The sequence below is a fragment of the Aegilops tauschii genome, chromosome 7, assembly GCF_002575655.3.
Source record: "Aegilops tauschii subsp. strangulata cultivar AL8/78 chromosome 7, Aet v6.0, whole genome shotgun sequence".
NCBI lineage: Eukaryota > Viridiplantae > Streptophyta > Magnoliopsida > Poales > Poaceae > Aegilops > Aegilops tauschii.
Genome location: NC_053041.3, coordinates 612,685,827 through 612,708,060, shown reverse-complemented (window position 1 = coordinate 612,708,060; position 22,234 = coordinate 612,685,827). Strand labels below are relative to the sequence as shown.

The window sequence follows — 22,234 nt, the reverse complement described above, 5'->3', positions numbered from 1 at the left end:
TACAACGGGTGCAAAACAGTTGCACACGCGGAATACTCAGGTTAAACTTGACGAGCCTAGCATATGCAGATATGGCCTCGGAACACTGAGACCGAAAGGTCGAGCGTGAATCATATAGTAGATATGATCAACATAGTGATGTTCACCATTGAAAACTACTCCATCTCACGTGATGATTGGACATGGTTTAGTTGATATGGATCACATGATCACTTAGATGATTAGAGGGATGTCTATCTAAGTGGGAGTTCTTAAGTAATTTGATTAATTGAACTTTAATTTATCATGAACTTAGTACCTGATAGTATTTTGCATATCTATGTTGTAGATCAATAGCTCGCGTTTAGCTCCCCTGTTTTATTTTTGATATGTTCCTAGAGAAAACTAAGTTGAAAGATGTTACTAGCAATGATGCGGACTTGGTCCGTGATCTGAGGATTAACCTCATTGCTGCACAGAAGTATTATGTCCTTAATGCACCGCTAGCTGACAGAACTATTGCAGGAGCAGATGCGGACGTTATGAAAGTTTGACAAAAGCTTGGTACGATGACTACGTGATAGTTTAGTGCACCATGCTTTAAGGCTTAGAATCGGGGCTTCAAAGACGTTTTTGAAATGCCACGGAGCATATGAGGTGTTCCAAGAGTTGAAATTGGTATTTCATACACATGCCCGTGTCGAGAGGTATGATACCTCTGACAGTACTTTGCCTACGAAATGGAGGAGAACTTCTCAGCTAGTGAGCATGTGCTCAGAATGTCTGAGTACTACAATCACTTGAATCAACTGGGATTTAATCTTCCAGATAAGATAGTGATTGACAGAGTTCTCTAGTCACTATCACCAAGTTACTAGAACTTCGTGATGAACTATAATATGCAAGGGATAATGGAAACGATTCCCAAGCTCTTCGTGATGCTGAAATCAACGAAGGTAGAAATCAAGAAAAGCATCAAGTGTTGATGGTTGACAAGACCACTAGTTTCAAGAAAAGGGCAAAGGTAAGAAGGGGAACTTCAAGAAGAACGGCAAGCAAGTTGCTGCTCAAGTGAAGAAGCCCAAGTCTGGACCTAAGCCTGAGACTAAGTGCTTCTACTGCAAAGGGACTGGTCACTGGAAGCGGAACTACCCCAAGTATTTGGCAGATAAGAAAGGATGGCAAAGTAAACAAAGGTATATTTGATATACATGTTATTGATGTGTACTTTACTAGTGTTTATAGCAACCCCTCAGTATTTGATACTAGTTCAGTTGCTAAGATTAGTAACTCAAATCGGGAGTTGCAGAATGAACAGAGACTAGTTAAGGGTGAAGTGACGATGTGTGTTGGAAGTAGTTCCAAGATTGATATGATCATCATCGCACACTCCCTATACTTTCGGGATTAGTGTTGAACCTAAATAAATGTTATTTGGTGCTTGCGTTAAGCATGAATATGATTTGATCATGATTATTGCAATACGGTTATTCATTTAAAAGTCAAAGAATAATTGTTGTTCTGTTTACATGAATAAAACCTTCAATGGTCATCCACCCAAGGTGAATGGTTTATTGAATCTCGATCGTAGTGATACACATATTCATAATATTGAAGCCAAAAGATGCAAAGTTAATAATGATAGTGCAACTCTTCAATATAATTACACAGTAGGAGCCTTTCCTACTGTTTCTGATAAAAATGACAGTGCAACTTATTTGTGGCACTGCCGTTTAGGTCATATTGGTGTAAAGCACATGAAGAAACTCCATTCCGATGGACTTTTAGAATCACTTGATTATGAATCACTTGGTACTTGCGAACCATGCCTCATGGGCAAGATGACTAAAACGCCGTTCTCCGGAACTATGGAGCGAGCAACAGATTTGTTGGAAATCATACATACTGATGTATGTGGTCCAATGAATGTTGAGGCTTGCGGCGGGTATCGTTATTTTCTGACCTTCACAGATGATTTGAGCAGATATGGGTATATCTACTCGATGAAACATAAGACTGAAACATTTGAAAAGTTCAAAGAATTTCAGAGTGAAGTGGAAAATCATCGTAACAAGAAAATAAAGTTTCTACGATCTTGTCGTGGAGGAGAATATTTGAGTTACGAGTTTGGTATTCATTTGAAACAATGCGGAATAGCTTTCACAACTCACGCCACCTGGAACACCACAGCGTAATGGTGTGTCCGAACGTCATAACCGTACTTTATTGGATATAGTGCAATCTATGATGTCTCTTACCGATTTACCACTATCGTTTTGGGGTTATGCATTAGAGATAGCTGCATTCACGTTAAATAGGGCACCGTCTAATCCATTGAGATGACACCGTATGAACTATGGTTTAGCCTAAGCTGTCGTTTCTTAAAGTTTGGGACTGCGATGCTTATGTGAAAAAGTTTCAACATGATAAGCTCGAACCCAAATCGGAGATATAAATCTTCATAGGATATCCAAAAAGAAACTATTGGGTACACCTTCTAGCACAGATCCGAAGGCAAGATCTTTGTTGCTAAGAATGGATCCTTTCTCGAGAAGGAGTTTCTCTCGAAAGTAGTGAGTGGGAGGAAAGTAGAACTTGATGAGGTAATTGTACCTTCTCCCGAATTGGGAAGTAGTTCATCACAGAAATCAGTTCCAGTGATGCCTACACCAATTAGTGAGGAAGTTAATGATGATGATAATGAAACTTCAGATCAAGTTGCTACCGAACCTCGTTGGTTAACCAGAGTACGTTCCGCACCAGAGTGGTACGGTAATCCGGTTCTGGAAGTCATGTTACTAGACCATGACGAACCTACGAACTATGAGGAAGCGATGATGAGCCCAGATTCCGCGAAATGGCTTGAGGCCATGAAATCTGAGATGGGATCCATGTATGAGAACAAAGTATGGACTTTGATTGACTTGCCCGATGATCGGCGAGCCATTGAGATTAAATGGATCTTCAAGAGGAAGACAGACACTGATAGTAGTGTTACTATCTACAAAGCTAGAATTGTCGCAAAAGGTTTTCTACAAGTTCAAGGTGTTGACTCCGATGAGAGTTTCTCACTCGTATCTATGCTTAAGTCTGTCCAAATCATGTTAGCAATTGCCGCATTTTATGAAATCTGGCAAATGGATAAACAAAACTGCATTCCTTAATAGATTTATTAAAGAAGAGTTGTATATGATGCAACCAGAAGGTTTTGTCAATCCTAAAGGTGCTAACAAAATATGCAAGCTCCAGCGATCCATCTATGGACTGGTGCAAGCATCTCGGACTTGGAATATATGCTTTGTTAAGTTGATCAAAGCATATAGTTTTATACAGACTTGCGGTGAAGCCTGTATTTACAAGAAAGTGAGTGGGAGCACTACAACATTTCTGATAAGTATATGTGAATGACATATTATTGATCGGAAATAATTAGAATTTATTCTGCAAAGCATAAAGGAGTGTTTGAAAGGAGTTTTTCAAAGAAAGACCTCGGTGAAGCTGCTTACATATTAAGCATCAAGATCAATAGAGATAGATCAAGACGCTTGATAAGTTTTTTTTCAATGAGTACATACCTTGACAAGATTTTGAAGTAGTTCAAAAAGGAACAGTCAAAGAAGCAGTTCTTGCCTGTATTGCAAGGTGTGAAGTTGGGTAAAGACTCAAAACCCAACCACGGCAGAAGATAGAGAGAGAATGAAAGTCATTCCCTATGCCTCAGCCATAGGTTCTATAAAGTATGCCATGCTATGTACCAGACCTATTGTATACCCTGCCCTGAGTTTGGCAAGGGAGTACAATAGTGATCTAGGAGTAGATCACTGGACATTGGTCAAAATTATCCTGAGAGGACTAAGGAAATATTTCTCGGTTATGGAGGTGATAAAGAGTTCGTCGTAAAGAGTTACGTCGATGCAAGCTTTGACACCGGTCTGGATGACTCTGAGTCTCGATCTGGATACATATTGAAAGTGGGAGCATTTAGCTAGAGTAGCTCCGTGCAGTACATTGTAGACATAGAATATTTGCAAAATACATACGGCTCTGAATGTGGCAGACCCGTTGACTAAACTTCTCTGACAAGCAAAACATGATCACACCTTAGTACTCTATGGGTGTTAATCACATAGCGATGTGAACTAGATTATTAACTCTAGTAAACCCTTTGGGTATTGGTCACATGACGATGTGAACTATGGGTGTTAATCACATGGTGATGTGAACTATTGGTATTAAATCACATGGCGATGTGAACTAGATAATTGACTCTAGTGCAAGTGGGAGACTGAAGGAAATATGCCCTAGAGGCAATAATAAAGTTATTATTGATTTCCTTATTTCATGATAAATGTTTATTATTCATGCTAGAATTGTATTAACCGGAAACTTGATACATGTGTGAATACATCGACAAAACAGAGTGTCACTAGTATGCCTCTACTTGACTAGCTCGTTGAATCAAAGATGGTTAAGTTTCCTAGCCATAGACATGAGTTGTCATTTGATTAACGGGATCACATCATTAGGAGAATGATGTGATTGACTTGACCCATTCCGTTAGCTTAGCACTTGATCGTTTAGTATGTTGCTATTGCTTTCTTCATGACTTATACATGTTCCTATGACTATGAGATTATGCAACTCCCGTTTACCGGAGGAACACTTTGTGTGCTACCAAACGTCACAACGTAACCGGGTGATTATAAAGGTGCTCTACAGGTGTCTCCGAAGGTACTTGTTGAGTTGGCGTATTTCGACATTAGGATTTGTCACTCAGATTGCCGGAGAGGTATCTCTAGGCCCTCTCGGTAATGCACATCACTATAAGCCTTGCAAGCAATGTGACTAATGAGTTAGTTGCGAGATGATGCATTACATCCGAGTAAAGAGACTTGCCGGTAACGAGATTGAACTAGGTATTGAGATACCGACGATCGAATCTTGGGCAAGTAACATACCGATGACAAAGGGAACAACGTATGTTGTTATGCGGTTTGACCGATAAAGATCTTCGTAGAATATGTAGGAGCCAATATGATCATCCCGGTTCCGCTATTGGTTATTGACCGGAGATGTGTCTCGGTCATGTCTACATAGTTCTCGAACCCGTAGGGTCCGCACGCTTAACGTTCGGTGACGATTTGTATTATGAGTTATGTGATTTGACGTACCGAAGGTAGTTCGGAGTCCCGGATGAGATCGGGGACATGACGAGGAGTCTCGAAATGATTGAGACATAAAGATCGATATATTGGACGACTATATCCGGACATCGGAAAGGTTCCGAGTGATTCGGGTATTTTTTGGAGTACCGGAGAGTTACGGGAATTCGTATTAGGCCTTAATGGGCCATACGGGAAAGGAGAGAAAGGCCTCAAAACGTGGCCGCACCCCTCCCCATGGTCTGGTCCAAATTGGACTAGGGAGGGGGGCGCCCCCTTCCTTCCTTCTCATTTTCCCTTCCCTTTTTCCTATTCCATGTGGGAGGAGGAATCCTACTAGGACTAGGGAGTCCTAGTAGGACTCCACACTTCTGGCGGGCCCTAGGGGCTGGCCGGCCTCCCATCCTCCATCCTTTATATACGGGGGCAGGGGGTACCTCTAGACACACAAGTTGATCTGTAGATCTCTCCCAACCGTGTGCGGTGCCCCCCTCCACCATATTCCACCTCGGTAATATCGTAGCGGTGCTTAGGCGAAGCCCTGCGTCGGTAGCATCATCAACACCGTCATCGCGCCGTCGTGCTGACGGAACTCTCCCGCAAAGCTCTGCTGGATCGGAGTTCGTGGGACGCCGTCGAGTTGAACGTGTGCTGAACTCGAAGGTGTCGTACGTTCAGTACTTGGATCGGTCGGATCGTGAAGACGTACGACTACATCAACCGCGTTGTCATAACGCTTTCGCTTTCGGTCTATGAGGGTACGTGGACACACTCTCCCCTCTCGTTGCTCTGCATCACCATGATCCTACGTGTGCGTAGGAATTTTTTTGAAATTACTATGTTCCCAACAGTACTGGCCAGGGACGCGGTTGTACCGCAGGCCCTTGCGGTAGTATGCTCCACGGGCACGGTAGTACCATGGCCTCAAGCCAGGCATAGCAGCACGAGCGGAAGTAGGGGCGGATGTAATTTTTTACATCCGTGCCCTACGCGGTAGTACCGCTCCAGGTTTGCGGTAGTACCGCGTCGGATTTTTGCACAGATCGAAACTCAGCGGAAGTAGTCACGGATGAAATTTTTTATGTCCGTGCCTTCCCAGCCTAGGCATACCCTGCCTTGCGGTAGTACCGCTCTGGCGGTTCCACCGCCCTTTGCTTCAACGCATCAGGGCTGATCTAGCCCCTACCGCGCATACGGTAGTACCGCAGTGGCGCACGGTAGTACCGCATTTCTGGTGCTGTAGTACCGCAACTCGCGGGCTGAGTAAGTGGATAACGGTTGGATTTGTCCTATCATTATAAAAGAGAGGTCTTCTTCTCCGAGTTGACAACCTCTTCCATCCCCAAGCTCCATTGTTGCTCTAAGCTCCATTTTCGCCCGATCTCTCTCCCTAGCCAATCAAACTTGTTGATTCTTTAGGGATTAGTTGAGAAGGCACCGATCTACACTTCCACCAAGAGAAATTTGATTCCCCTCCCACTAATCCCTTGCGGATCTTGTTACTCTTGGGTGTTTGAGCACCCTAGACGGTTGAGGTCACCGCGGAGCCATATTCCATTGTGGTGAAGCTTCGTGGTGTTGTTGGGAGCCTCCAATTAAGTTGTGGAGATTGCCCCAACCTTGTTTGTAGAGGTTCGGTCGCCGCCTCCAAGGGCACCAATAGTGGAATCACGACATCTCGCATTGTGTGAGGGCGTGAGGAGAATATGGTGGCCCTAGAGGCTTCTTGGGGAGCATTGTGCCTCCACATCACTCCAACGGAGACGTACTTCCTCTCAAAGGGAAGGAACTTCGGTAACACATCCTCGTCTCCACCGGCTCCACTCTTGGTTATCTCTTACCTTTACTTGTGCAAGCTTATTTTGAGTTGTATCCTAGCTTGCTTGTGTGCTTGTTGTTGTTGCATCATATAGGTTGTTCACCTAGTTGCATATCTAGACAACCTACTTTGATGCAAAGTTTAAATTGATAAAGAAAAGCTAAAAATTGTTAGTTGCCTATTCACCCCCCTCTAGTCAACTATATCGATCCTTTCACATGTTAGGTAGCATTCCACATCAAAAATTCTGTTTTTATCATTTACCTACTCGAGGACGAGCAGGAATTAAACTTGGGGATGCTTAAGACGTATCCAACGTATCTATAATTTTTGATTGTTCCACGCTATTATATTATCAATCTTGGATGTTTTATATTTTATATCATTTTTTTGGAGTAACCTATTCACCTAGTGCCCAGTGCCAGTTGCTATTTTTTTCCTTTTTTTTTACTTTTTTAGAAAGGAATATCAAACGGAGTCCAAACGGAATAAAACTTTACGGTGATTTTTCTTGGACCAGAAGAAACTCAGGAGACTTGGAGAGAGGGCCAGAAGACCAATGGGGAGGCCACAAGCCCTGAGGTCGCGCCCTAGGGGGGTGCCCATGGCTTGTGGGCCCTCGTAGACCATCTAACCCTAATTCTTGCTCTATAAATATCCAAGTATTCCCCCTACATTAGAAGCATCACAAAAATACTTTTCTGCCGCCGCAAGCTTCTGTTCTCATGAGATCCCATCTTGGGGCCTTTTCTGGCAATCTGCCGGAGGGGATTCGATCACGCAGGGCCTCTACACCAACCTTGTTGCAGTTCCGATGATGTGTGAGTAGTTTACCATATACCTACAGGTCCATAGCTAGTAGCTAGATGGCTTCTTCTCTCTCTCTGATCTTCAATACAAGATTCTCCTCTATGTTCTTGGAGTTCTATCCGATGTAATCTTCTTTTGCGGTGTGTTTGTTGAGATCCGATGAATTGTGGGTTTATGATCAGATTATCTATGAATATTGTTTGAGTCTTCTCTGAACTCTTTCATGCATGATTTAAATAGCTTTGTATTTCTCTCCGATCTATTGATTTGGTTTGGCCAACTAGATTGATCTATCTTTCCATGGGAGAGGTGCTTTTTGATGGGTTCAATCTTGCAGTGTCCTCACTCAGTGACATAGTAGGGGTAGCGAGGCACGTATTGTATTGTTGCCATTAAGGATAAAAAGATGGGGTTTATATCATATTGCTTGAGTTTATCCCTCTACATCATGTCATCTTTCTTTAATGCGTTACTCTGTTCTCTTGAACTTAATACTCTAGATGCAGGCAGGAGTCGGTTGATGTGTGGAGTAATAGTAGTAGATGCAGAATCATTTCGGTCTACTTGTCACGGACGTGATGCCTATATTCATGATCATTGCCTTAGATATCATCATAACTATGTGTTTTTCTATCAATTGCTCAACAGTAATTTGTTCACCCACCGTATGTTTTCTTTCAGGAGAGAAGCCTCTAGTGAAACCTATGGCCCCGGGTCTTTTTTCCATCATATATTTTCAGATCTATAAAACCAAAACCCCAAAAATACCTTGCTGCAATTTATTTACCTTTACTATATTTTGCCTTTTATTTATCTTTTATATCTATTTCTATTAGATCTCACTCTTGCAAGTGACGTGAAGGGATTGACAACCCCTTTATCGCGTTGGGTGCAAGTGTTTGTTAGTTTGTGCAGGTGCATATATTGGGGACTTGCTTGTTCCTCCTATTGGATTGATACCTTGGTTCTCGAACTGAGGGAAATACTTATATAATTTTGGGTCATGCGATTGTTCCTCCCATTGCAATTGTCTGTAGTCAGACCTAACTCTTTATGTAATTTTGGATCATGCGACCCTGCCTTGTAATATATTTGTTTCTTTGTTTAATTTTAAGTCGTAGAGTTTTGTTGTGATATTATACTGCGAGTCACTGATCTTGATCATGCATGCTGCATGGATGTTCAGTGCACGATTAATTTCTAGGGCGTCACAAGTTGGTATCAAAGCGAACTGCCTGTAGGAACCCCTTCCAAACTCCTTGGTCGATGTTGAGTCTAGACTTAAAAAGAACTATTTTCTAAACTTCTGTTGTTAGGTTTGTCGGGCTTGAACAGCGAAGCGGCGTCTGTAGTTGAGTTGTTGGATTTTGTTTCGAGGCTTATTCACTACTTAGATGGCTCACGCTCTGGAGCTAGTGAGTTCTTCGGATCCTTGTACATGAGCAGCACCAAATGTGCCTCCCTCTTGGTATTTTTTGGTAAGGAAGGTGACACAGGCTCTCCCCAGTGTTGCACGTAGCTTTCGTGTCTATGTGTCCCTCTTACCTCCCCTTTTCACATGAGAAGTGAGAATACACATGATAGATTTGAGCCATTGATTTCATTAAGTAGTGGTCTGATTAGCTCTTACATTCTTACCTCCCATGTAAAAAGAGGAGGTAAGAAGGAGCATGTTAAAATTACTCAGGAAGGAAGCTCACAATGGAGTTACCGAAAAAAGCATCTTGCCCCGCTTTATAGATAAAGCTCAAACAATGATGCAACTACATACGAAACATAAACAATAAGGTTTGAAATAAAAAATGTGAAAATACACGCTGGGGAACAATAACACAAGCCCACACAATAGATACCATAATAATCAGGGAGGACAAGTGCCCATGAGTAGTCTACTCGTCACTTGCTTGTGTTTTCTAGTCAAATTGTTGATGGCCGCCTTATCTCGCCACTTGCTTAGTGGCTTCCATAGCTGCAAAAGACCATATAGTTTTTAAATCACATCCATAGCCTTGAAGGATAAATATGCTCTATGACTAGTTTATTTCGAGTGCACTCACAGGGTCCAGGCCATCTCACAACAGAGTTAGCGACTGGTTGGGTTTGCATGGACCTAGTTGTATTTTCCTTTTTCCTTTCGGAAATGTTAACGCCCACACGTGTGGGCGTTAAGCATCTCAACCACACGCCTCCATCGCCGTCCAGCAGTATCTGCACGAATCTTGGCACGTTTTGACTGATTTTCTGTGCCACGTAGGACAAGGCGTGTGTGTGGTGTGTGACATAGTTCGCCCACATGCCGGTTGCCTCCCCGCGGTCAGCGGTTGCCACTCAGGGGCGTGCGGTGGAACTGCTCTGCGCCCGCACGCCACGCCCGACCGTGGTTGCCGTCAAACATGTCGCGCACTTCGCCCCCTCCCCTCACGGTTCCATTTACTCCACCCCTCAGTTACTCGCACAACCCACCCCGCAGTTCAGTCGATTGGAGGAGAAGGCGAGAGGAGAAGGCGACGGCGGAGGCGGAAGAGTCGACGGCATTCGCGGCCATCGGTGGGACTCGCCGGACCGGAGCGTCTTCGTCGGAGCACCTACAGATTGAAGGTAATTCTCCCTCCCATGCTCAAAATCCTTGCCTGCATTTCTCCCCTCCCCTCTGTGGTCGATGCTTCGCTCGAGATTTATCGAGATTCAGGCGGGTTCGCGATGCGTCGGCGGCGGCGGAGTCTTGTGCTTGCCGTTTTCGGTGGCATTGAGCAGTTTCGTCGCCGCCGCGGTGGCGGTCACGCCGGTGTGGTTCGGCCTGTCCGGAGCCACATCCTGGTTGTGCCTTGGGATTGGGCTATCGTTTTTCTGTCCGATAGTTGCGCATTGCTTCGAAATGCTATTTGCGATCAGTGCAGGGAGAATTTTGGTGACGAATTTCAAGTTATGACAGTTGCCATTGAACCCTAGATCTAGGTAGTTGTTTTTCAAAGTGCAGTACGGATGCAAACATGGTAGTTTGAGTAACTATCTGCACCATATAGCAACTAATTTCCTAATTGATTGTGATAGTTGCCACAAATATGGTTTCCATGTGGCAACTAATTTCGTGCACATGCTACGGCTGCTGCCACGCTGTAGGCATGGTAAAGTGTAGTAAATAGGTAGTCATTGCAGTTTCAGCAACTATGTGCACTGGATGGCAACTAATTTCCACATCAACTGTGTCAGTTGCCACATATATGCTTTCCATGTAGCAAGTATTTCTGTGAACACACTATGGCTGTTGCCACGTTGTAGGCAGGATAATGTGGCAAATTCACTGTACTACAGACCCAAATTTGTGTTTTGCCACGCTGACTTGTGGCAACTGACAGGATAATGTGGCATGGCAAAGTATAGTAACTAGGTTGTCATGTCAGTTTCGGCAACTATGTGCACTGGATGGCAACTAATTTCCACATCAACTGTGTCAGTTGCCATATATATGCTTTCCATGTGGCAAGTATTTCTGTGAACACAGCATGGCTGTTGCTAAGTTGTAGGCAGGATAATGTGGCAAATTCACTGTACTGCAGACCCAGTTTCGTGTTTTGCCACGCTGACTTGTGATATCTGAACATATTTGGTCGTACTAAATGGCAACTCATTTTTAATATGAGGTCAGTGTGTGCATTTGCAATTTCAGGTTCTTCAGTAGATGTTTTTCAGCGCTTTTTTGAATTTTGTGTTGCATTTTAACATGGCAATTTCAACCTAGCACATTTTTCCTTTGAACACATGGCAACTCATTTTTGTATGAGGACAGGGTGTGGGCTGCCACATTTTATGTTTGTGCAGTGGAAGATTTGTGCCTTTCTTTCGTACTATCTTGTGCTAACATGGCAACTTCAGCATTTTGTTTCAAGTGCCTTATGATCTGTACATTTTTAAAATGAAGCCAATGTGTTTTGTTGCCACATTTATTGTTGGACAATCATAGGGGGTGTGGGTGTTCATACGATATTGCCTAAACTTTTTGCCACATTCAATTGAGCCCATGTGGCAAGTACATTCTGTTAGGTGGCAACTGCTTACTTCATACTTTCATTTTCACCCTGACATTTTGCTTTGTTCTTACCTCAGCAGAATTGCTCGCGACGATCATCAAGACGATGATGATGATTTCATGGAGTTACCGCGGCAGAATCGCGCAACTAGACGGACAATAGACGGCGATGAGGTAACTGTCCACCCCCCAGCCCCCTTCCCCCATATGTTTTGAATGTCATGTTGAGTTTGCAATCGTCTGATAGGGTCTAAACCTTCATGATAGTGAAACATGGCAACAAATGATCATTTCTCTGTTTTGCAGAAGAAGAAATGTAATCGCAATAGGGCTTCACAGGAACGCCTGACTATATTGACCGAGGGATTCACCGACGACCAGAAGGGAGCTGCTGCTGAGTTGGGGATGCAGGCTCTGATGGATGTTCGGTGCAAGAATCTAGTGAACCCTGTATGCGACTGGCTCGGTGAGATTTACGAGCCCGCCTCCAGGGAATTTGTGATTCCGGGACGTGGAAGACTGCCGTTAGACGAGGAATCCGTGTTCTGCACGTTGGGTGTGCCCCGTGCAGAAATCAAAGTCCCGTGTGAGGTCAATAATACGATTGGGGAAATGTTGTTCACCCGTTTGTTTCCTGGATGACATCCATGCCGAACACGACCGTGCTGGCAAATGCGCTGGAGGGCATGAAAACCCATGGCGAAGTTTTTAAGATGAAGCTACTCATGTACCTGATCTCGGTTGTTTTTGCGCCGACCACATCTCTTCGCCCAAGCAACAAATGCTTCCCCATCCTGGTGAATGCTCTATCTCTACTCCTTCATTTTTTCCTTTAATCTTTTGACTCATATGTCATCTATAAGCTAGTCACTGCCAGTTTTTTTTATGTTTTCCCATTTTGATTTCTGATGGAGCAACTTCTTGTCCTGAAATTTGTGTCGTGAAGAACATGAATTGGTGTAAGTTCATTGCGGACTTCCTGCATGATGCATTCTCAAACAAGATGTGCCAGAAAGGTTGTCGACTCCATTTAATGGTATTTTTGTACTACTCTTTTGCAAACACTCCTAGCTCGTTGAGCATGCATGGCAACCATGATGGTGACATTGTGGCAACTACCATCATAACAAGATGGCAACTGCCAACATAACTAGAATGGCAACTACCAACATAACTAGATGGCAACTGCCAACATAACTAGATGGCAACTGCCAACATAACTAGATGGCAACTAACAGAAATACATGGCAACTTTTTCCTTCTTCATGCCCACCAACTTGATGATTGAAGGAACATACGTTAGCTTCTTTTTTGCAAAATACCATGATGGCAACTGATATTTTTTCTTTTTAAATTGTTGTACATCAGCTCATGTACGTCGATCATCTTGATCTGTCCACTGTGGACTTTACTGGGATAGGAGGCCCGTCGCCTCCACACAAGTTTGCTGTTTCTGCGTGGACTTACGATGCTGTCAAGGCTGTGCTTGCCGCGGACAAGATAACTGATACGAAATACGGGAAACTGCAGGTTAGTTCTGGCTTCTTTCTTTGCACGACATTCTTTTAATTTTGACGCTGCATAACATATGAAAAAATCCCCATACGGCAACCGTCTGTGGCTAACAAGAGATGACTACCTTGTTAGCCATGGCTGTCTGCGCATGGTATCCATGTCTGACGCCACATGGCAACTCTGCCATCCATTTTGAAACTTCTATCCTCTTCCTCTTTTTTATTTTTATTTTTGCAATACATGAACTGTTAGTTAGGTTTCATTGTTTTTTCTCTTTACATGCTAGCTGTTTTTTTGGTTTTTTTCCAGCTGATGGCCAAGCATGCTATAGACAACAGCGTGTTTGGTGGGCTCAAAACTTTGGAAAGTGGATGGACGTGCACTCAGCTCCGTCTTGTCCTGTTGAGGTAATCAAGGATATATATATCTATGGTTGTGTTTGGTTTATTTTGATCTTCTGCACGTGACTTTAATACGGTTTGGTTACTGCTGCTTCTTGTTTCGTGCACAGGCGAGGGCACCTATTGAGCATCTAACTGGGTAGTTTGCATCCGAAATGACCAGCTTGCTCGGGAAGTTGGTTGAGGGTTGGACGCCCCTTAATGGCTCTGACAGCGACGCGGTTGCGAGGCAGTTCACTCCATTTGTTGCAGAACGGACACATCGGCCAACTGGTTGCCGTGGTCGGTACGACTACACCAGCTCGCAGGAGCTTCCCGACACACAAGATGAACTAGATGGAGATGCTGCTCTCGACAAGGACGACGACGATGACATGGAGAACGTGCAACATGACACCGACGATGATGAACATGTCGACGTTCGTGCAGGTGGTAAGAAGGGAAAGGGTGCACCAGATGTCCACTCACCGGAGAAAGTCAAAGAACAGACAGCTGCGAGAGGCAAGGGGGTGTCGCCCTCAAAGAGGGGGAGGGATCCAGAGGAGGTTGGGCAGGGCTCTCCTGTCAAGAGACCTAGGACCGATCCCTTAGCTGCTAGGAGGAGGTTCGACTTCTTTTTTAGTGTTTTGTTTTGTCTCTCCTTTCAAACAGACTGACCCCTTTTTTCAATTTGTTTTTGCTAAGCGTGGCAACGATTTTCGTGTCTGACACTTGGCGCCTTTTTTGCCTCTTTCTTATATGTGCAGTGAGGCGACAGCTGGTGGACGAGCAGTTACCAAGAACAAGCACCAACGCCAACCCGTGTTTCTGCTCGATTGAAAAAGGGTGCCCCTATTGCTGGTGACACGCATTCCACTAGGTCATCTCCTTGTACGTCGACGTCCAACACCGGTGATCCTGTCGTGTTGCCAGATTTGAGGAAGACAGTCAAGAAGTAGGTTATCCCTGTGCTTTTTCATCGCCATATTGCTATATTTTTGCTTTTCAATGCAGCTGTTCAGCTTGCCACATGGGCTTCTGGCATGAGTCCCACATTTGCAACTGTTGTTTCTCCCATGCTCTATTTCTTTTTACTACATGGCAACTCCTGCTTGTTTTGCATGGCAACTGCTAACTAGTCAAGATGGCAACTCTTATTCCACCTACATGGCAACTACCAGCTTTTCCATCTGTTTGTGCACTCATCCACACCTAGTTTTGAAATGGCATTCCTGGCACATCACATGTTTCTTACATTTTTTAAGATGTCTACCATGGCAACTGCTGCTTGTTACGCATGGCAACTGCTAACTGGTCCACATGGCAACTCTTATTCTACCTACATGGAAACTATCATCTGTTCATCTAACAATGTTCGTGTGTTTTTTTCAGGGTGAAGAAGACTACCACACGCGTGACGAAGCAGAACCCCAGAGACCCACTCGAACGCATACACTAAAAGCTGTCGACAGGTGGCAACTCAGATGTTCATGAGGCGCCAGTGCACAAACCTGCTGCTGCACCGTCCATTGTTCCCACTAGCTCTGATGCAAGCGGCCGAGCATCTCCGCCGGTTGCGGATGTGCAGGCTATGACAGCAGGCGTCCGTACATCTGGGAGTGACGAGTCGGTATCTGCCAGGACTGCTGAAATATTGCCCACTCTGCTAGCAATGAAGGATGCTGCTGTGAGCCATGCCACCCGATCAGCAAGTGTTGAAGTGGACGCCCCCGAGATCAACCTAAGCAAGGAAGATTCCCGCTCATTTGACATGGATTCCAAGCGCGTGGGTGGTGGCACTTCTTCGTCCACGAAAGAAGGGGCTGAGGCGACAGTTCATAATGATATGCCATCCATAAGTGAGACTCTTGGCACAACAGCTCCAGCTTCTGGTGCTCCAGAGGTTGCCAAGGTGACCGTTGCGCGAGCTGGTCTTCCACCTAGGCGTCGTAGCCCCCGCAAGAAATATCCAGACATACCCAACGCGCCGGCTGTAGCTAGGAGCAGCAGAGATGACTCTGGTTATGTGCCTGCGTCCACACTGTTCCCACCACCTGCCAGAAGCAATGTTATGGAGAGAACGGAAGACCGGAGTACAACCGACCCAGGTGGCAAGCCGGGCACGACTGACGGAGGTGAACGTGCGGAGCAGACTGCGTCTTTACCCGCAGTGGATAACCCCAGCTTAAATCTGCGCACTTCTAAGCTCCCAGTCAACATCGGTGTCACCTACAGCCCAAACAAGAAGATTGTCAAGAAAGCTGCGACTGATACCGCTGACAGCACGCCCCGCCCTACGAATAAGCCCGATGATTCTGCAGCGGCCGATGCAGAAATGTTTGTTGATCTTTCACCCTTGGATTCTGCCCAGCAAGTTGTTCGCGGTCCGGCCAATAGGCAGGAGAGGCACCCAATGGCCTTCTCCCCACCGAGCTGTAGCCTTGGCATCGATCGGAGTCAAGATGAACCAGTGGTGCAAGATCCTTCACTAGTTGCCTTTGCTTTCCCGGCAGGCATGGCCCCAATGATGGCGCAGCCAATGGTCGAGGGCAAGAAGGCTGTGAAGTTTGCAGAGCCGGTTGTGCAAGGTACATTTCTTATGTGTTTATCATATTCGTGTATACATCTTTTTAGTATGACTTTTGTCCCAAGCATTTTTTTGGGTTCTCACTTTTTGTGATGGCAAATGTTATCTGATGGACATGGCAACCGGATTTGCTTGCATGCTGTCACCTACATTTTTCTGTCGCCATGCTGCATTTTCCATTCTGCAAGCACATGGCAACTGCAGTTGATAGATCATGGCAACTGTAGTTGTTGTCACATGGCAACTACAATGCATTGCACATGGCAACTGGAGTTGCCTGCACATGGCAACTCCCTACTTTCTGTGCCTACATTTCATATTCTGCAACCTTCATTTCAAACTAGATTTGTTTTGTTTTCCAGGTATCCTAACCCACTTTTTTGATCCTTGCAACCACCCCTGAGGACATTACGCCGTCACTTGATGAAGCTTACCGCAGGATTGAGGAGGCAGCATTGCAGAGGAGGTCCTCACGAGGTCAGGGCCAATCAAGTTCCATTAGAAGTGCCACCCCTGGTTCTGTGAGGCAGCGTAGGGTAGTTCACGCGCCACCCGCGGATGATTATGAGCCAGAAGTCAAGGCCACAAAGGATTAGAACCAGTTGTACGATATTGTCAAGCGCTTTGGAAATGTGAGGTCCAACAACAATCACATGAAGGAGCTGAAAGCGTAATGACCACACCCACATAAACCTCTCATTTGCTTTGCTCTTTTTACTATTCATCCTTTTTGATATTTCTAGATATGCTCCGTTTACGGTTTATTTCTTTTTTTCACTTAGTAGACATGATTCTTTCATGTTATATCATTTTCATACAGCTCATGCTTGGACAGAACCAAGATCATACAATGTGATGCGACGTACGTCGACCTGGGTGATCTTGCCGAGTCTGTGAGGCCACTCGGTAAAATATCGAAGAATGTAGTTGCATGTGGGATTGACTTCATCAACAGGCATATGGATATGTCTCCCGACAAAACAATCATGCAGTACACTGTGACGTGCAAAATATGGGATGGTGACTTCCACCACAAAATCCTGAGGAAGCATTTTGCTGCGCATGGTGATTTCAAGCTCACAATGAAGAAATGTGTAAGTACTCCTTCCTTTTTTGCACATTTTTTTCCTCCCATGTTATTTTTTTTGCCAGTAGCTATGCTTCAGATGTGGGCTACGCCCTGCTTTGTGACAGCTGTTTCATGTGGCAACAGCTGCCATGTAAAATGACTTCTGATCTGCTTTCCTAATACAACCTATGTGCCAACTTCAAACTAAAATACATGGCAACTTTGTTCATACATGGACGGCAACTTCTTTTAATTACCCACTACAACTAAACATTATACGTTTGTCCACTTTTTCTTGGCCCCTTGATGCTTTCGTAGTCACTCATGTGCCTGTTAGTGTAACCGGTGATATCTTTACATGTCATTTTCCCAACTTCATCATTTCTGTTCTTAATGTGAGCTCTGCTTCTTTTCTTTCCTTCATTTCTGTTTGCGGGTCTTGTTCCCCATGTTCTAGGAGCTTGCACCACACGACCCACACGACAAGTGTGGTCACCACCATGCGATCTACCTTGACCTGAAGAACCAACGTTTTGAGGTGCTTGATTCAATGCGTTCAGAAGATGATGCAGACCTTACTACACATGCTGAATACTTCATCAACAACCTCAAAGAGACATGGAACCGTCACTATGAAAACTCAAAGGTCCAGATCAGACATTTTCCAGTTGAGTACGTGGCGACTACAAAGCAAGGAAACCGGTATTTTCCCATCTTTTCCTCATGTGTCCTCCAAACCAATGCTCACCCTCTCTTTTTTGTCACCTCTAAATTGAAGTTTATGATTTTTTCTATATGTTCTTGTGAGTTAACCTGACTATTTTCTTGTTTAGGCACGACTGTGGCTTCCACATGTTGGAATACCTTGCAAAGTGGGAAGGTCGACGGGTTCCTGTCGTCACAGCTGGAATGGTCGTCGAGCTCCACAAAATTTACACATGGAACTGGTTGATGAATGAAGATTTCAACACGCGGTCCAACGCATGTGAGTTCATAGAGGAAGCTGTGAAGAAAGCCACCAAGAAGTACAAGTGATCACGTGGTGCTCCTGACCAAACACCTACCTTACATTCTATTGCCGAGGAATGTAAGGTATTACCTTGTCTTTCCAAAACTATGTTCGTGTAATATGCTATGACTGCATCTCCCCGTAGCCTAGTATACAGTGGTGGTGTGTGAGTGACATTTGAATAGTTTGTAATATATGTGTGGATGTGAACCTACTTAGGTTTGACAGCAAATACGTTTATGTGTTTTCAGTATTATTATGTGCTTGTGGGTTGGTAGTACCAGCATGGTGTTTTGAATGCGTCCTTGATGTCTGAAAACATGGCAAATGTAGTAGATCAGTCATGGTTAGAGAAAGTTATCGTTCTTTCTTGTTTGGCTTTTTCGATTTTTTTGCACTGCTAACTGTACCGGCTAGCATGGTAGTTTGATCATGGAGCAGCAACCTGTGCGGTTGCTGCACGAGACCGTTTCAGCTTGTTTCCCACAGTTTGCACTAGAATACAATATGTGTGACTAAAATGCGCTGACTGAACATGGAAATCTACGCGGTGAAGATTTAGTACAACTAACATGGCATGTTCAGTACAACTAACATGGCAGATTCAGTAAAAATAAGATGGCAAATTCAGTACAAATAACATGGCAAATTCAGTAGAAATGACATGGCAGATTCAGTAGAAATGGTATGGTAGATTCAGTGGAAATTGCATGGCAGATTCAGTTCAAGTAACATGGCAAATTCAGTGCCATACACATGGCAACTGCAGCTATTCCTTCATGGCATTTTTACTTCAGATTCTGATGCACCTGAAGAGTCATTCTCCAGTTTTTACAAAATTTAGAACATCTAGATTACAAAAAAAATGTCACCATGGACCAAGTCAAAGTGCTCCAATGTTGTTTACGGATTGCCCGTACCTTTCTTTGGTTTCTTATGTTTTGCTTGAATCTCCAATCCCGATTTGTATCTTATCTCTTTTGGACGCCCTTTTGTGATGGAACGAGGCGGGTTCCTAACCTGTGTTTGTGTGCTTGCTGTTCCAGATCCTACCTCCTTGTTTTTAGATGATGGCCCTGTGGACGAAGGCACACTTGATGTGCGGGGGAACCTGTGTAAGGCTTCCTCAGCTTTCCTCTTCTTGATCTCATCAAGCTCTCTTTTGAGGGCCTTCCTGTGTTTTTCTGCGACCTTTGCTGTCTCATCACTCTTGCACGGTTCATCAATTAGTTCAGCATAGTTCTTTGTCAACACAACGTGCCTCACGGCTTCCATGGTTGACTCTGGTCTCTCGTCATGCACGGCCAAAACTGCGTTTGATGTTTGCGGCGCCAATGCGTCGTCAGTGTCCCAAGTCCATCGCCACCTTATGAAATGGCGGGGCATTCGTGTCACCGCGTTCAAGTCCATTACTTTTAGAATGTGACAGCACACAATCCCGTCCCGTCCCAATTTGCAGCATTGGCAGTAGTATTCGCCTTCGCTTATCGATGCCTTCACAAAGTAGTTCCTTCCCTTGTCTGGGTCTTCAGGTTCTGAATCCGACATGCCCATGATAGAACACACCTTGAACGTATGTTCGTCCACCTGGAAAGCCGTGTACATGATGGCACGCTTTATTTCTTCCTGGAATCTGCAAGTTTTGTGTGGTTTTTGTTAAACTATTGTGTGAAGTTTTTTGTAGCACCTTTTGTTTGTTGTGGCCAATGGAATTACAATTCGTTCAAACATGGCAACTGCAGTTCATTAAACATGGCAACTGCAGTTGAGTAAACATGGCAACTGCAGTTCATTAAACATGGCAACTGCATTTCATTTAAACATGGCAACTGCATAACAACTTCAATTTGGCATTTGCATTCCATACCATCAAGGCCATTGGAATTTACATTTCATTAAATATGGCAACTTCAATTCATTAAACATGGCAACTGCAGTTCATCAAACATGGCAACTGCAGTTACGCAAACATGGTAACTGCAGTTGAGTGAACGTGGCAAACTGTAGTTCATTAAGCATGGCAAACTGTAGTTCATTAAGCACGGCAACTACATATCATGTTTACTCTGTACCTAATGGCTACTTTTCAACACAGTCATCATTTTCAAATAAGCATTTCAACTGCATTGCATTCTACATGGCACCTGGTACCTTCATGATTTGTGCAAATAAGATTGTAACACAACTGACTTACTTGTTAAAAATCGTGTTGGTGTATATCTTGCTCATCTGCCTCTCCATTGGTAAATACGTTAGCATTTTTGGTTGCTTGAGCGCGGTGTTTGCTTCTTGCTGTAGCTCGGATCCCAGTTTTTTTGTTGCAAAGCGGTGTACTGCTTGGCAAACTGTAGTAATGAGTTGCCAGGGCTCACGTACCGCTTCAAAACAGCATTGAACCCCTCACTGCGCTATGTAGTCTGCAGAAACGGGAAGAAGCACTGCATGAAGTAGGCCGACACCCAGTACATTCGCTTCTCCCACAAGCTAGCAAGCGTCTTGTGGTCTTGGACTTGATATGTTTCAATCATAGCCATCCAGCTCCTTTCAAACTCCTCCACCGTCAAGTTGTGGTCCACGCACACCTCGAATGCCTTGTGCAGGTCTGGACGGTCAGTAAAGAAGTCCTAGTGTCTCCTCAGCCTTCTTTATAATATGCCACCTGCAGTGCCTGTGCACTGCCAACGGAAAGACCTCCTCTATGCCTGCACGCATGCTAAAATCCAGGTCTGTTATTATGTTCATCGGAGCAAGTCCACCCATGCACTCCAAGAAGGTCTTGAACAGCCAAACGTACCCATCCATGTCTTTGTTCCGAACGAGCCCGCATCCGAACTGCAACGACTGATTGTGGTTATTTATTCCTATGAATGGAGCGCATGGCATCTTGTACATATTAGTGAGATATGTCGCGTCGAATGAAATGCAATCTTGGAAATGTTTGTAGGCTCTTCTTGCAGCACCATCCACCCAATACATGTTCCTGACACGGTCCTCATCGTCCAATCTTATCCTGTAGAAGAAATCTGGATCTTCCTTCGCTTTCTCATCGAAGTAGGCCATTGTGGCCTCTATGTCAGCCAACTTGCTCTCTCTACGGTACTTTGCCTTTAGGTTTGTGACGTCAGCTGATATGTAGGGCATGCTACTCAAAGTCCCTTTTTTGCTAGGATGAGTGATAGTATCTGGACCATTCTTGATGGACCGACGTTACAATCATGTAGCAGCTTTATGAATTTCTTCTCAAGGGGGTGAATCCTCTGTGGGCGGTCAGAAACTTTACCCGGTCGAACTTCTTTATGAGTTTGTGGTTGTGCTCGTCAAAATGTTCAGTGACCACCCACTGTGCTCCATCTACGTTTAGCTTACACCGGACAGGGCATTCCTTCTTGAGAATGATACCTCTCTTTCGTTCCGGAATGACAGGCGCAACACCTTTCCCCTTCTTGTTCCTTCGTGCCTTGTGGCACCTCATCTCACCTCTGCTGTAATCGTTAGTTTTCATAATTTTCCTATGGTATTCGGTGTTGACCGCAAATCCATGGAACTTTGCATATGTCTGGTAGAATTCCTTTGCCTCTGTGAACGATTCAAATCTCTGCACAACGTAAGGTGGCTGAGGTACCATGATCTCTGATTGCCCACCATCTTCATCGCCTTGTGCTTCGTCATCAGTTTCATCATTCACTTCAGTATCGGCGGCACTTTCATCTACTTGAGTGTTGCCAGTGCTTGTGTTTGAAGGTGTGCTTGTCGGCATTGCTGGAATGATTGCCATTTCTGACTCTGACTCGGCATTGTTTGCAGCATGATTGTTGGCTGGCTGGTGGAACGCGTCTTCCGTGCACTCAGAGCTCCCCGCAGTAGATGTCCCCGCGCC

At 44.6% G+C, this 22,234-nt stretch overlaps 1 protein-coding gene across 1 annotated transcript; it reads right to left on the bottom strand.

Annotated features, from left to right (window-relative positions):
* Nucleotides 1-20,967: 20,967 nt before the first annotated feature.
* LOC141027502 (protein FAR1-RELATED SEQUENCE 5-like) lies at nt 20,968-21,417 on the bottom strand. The gene has a single exon (XM_073504562.1). It carries the CDS (start codon nt 21,415-21,417, stop codon nt 20,968-20,970), a length of 450 nt encoding a protein of 149 aa, XP_073360663.1.
* Nucleotides 21,418-22,234: the final 817 nt, after the last annotated feature.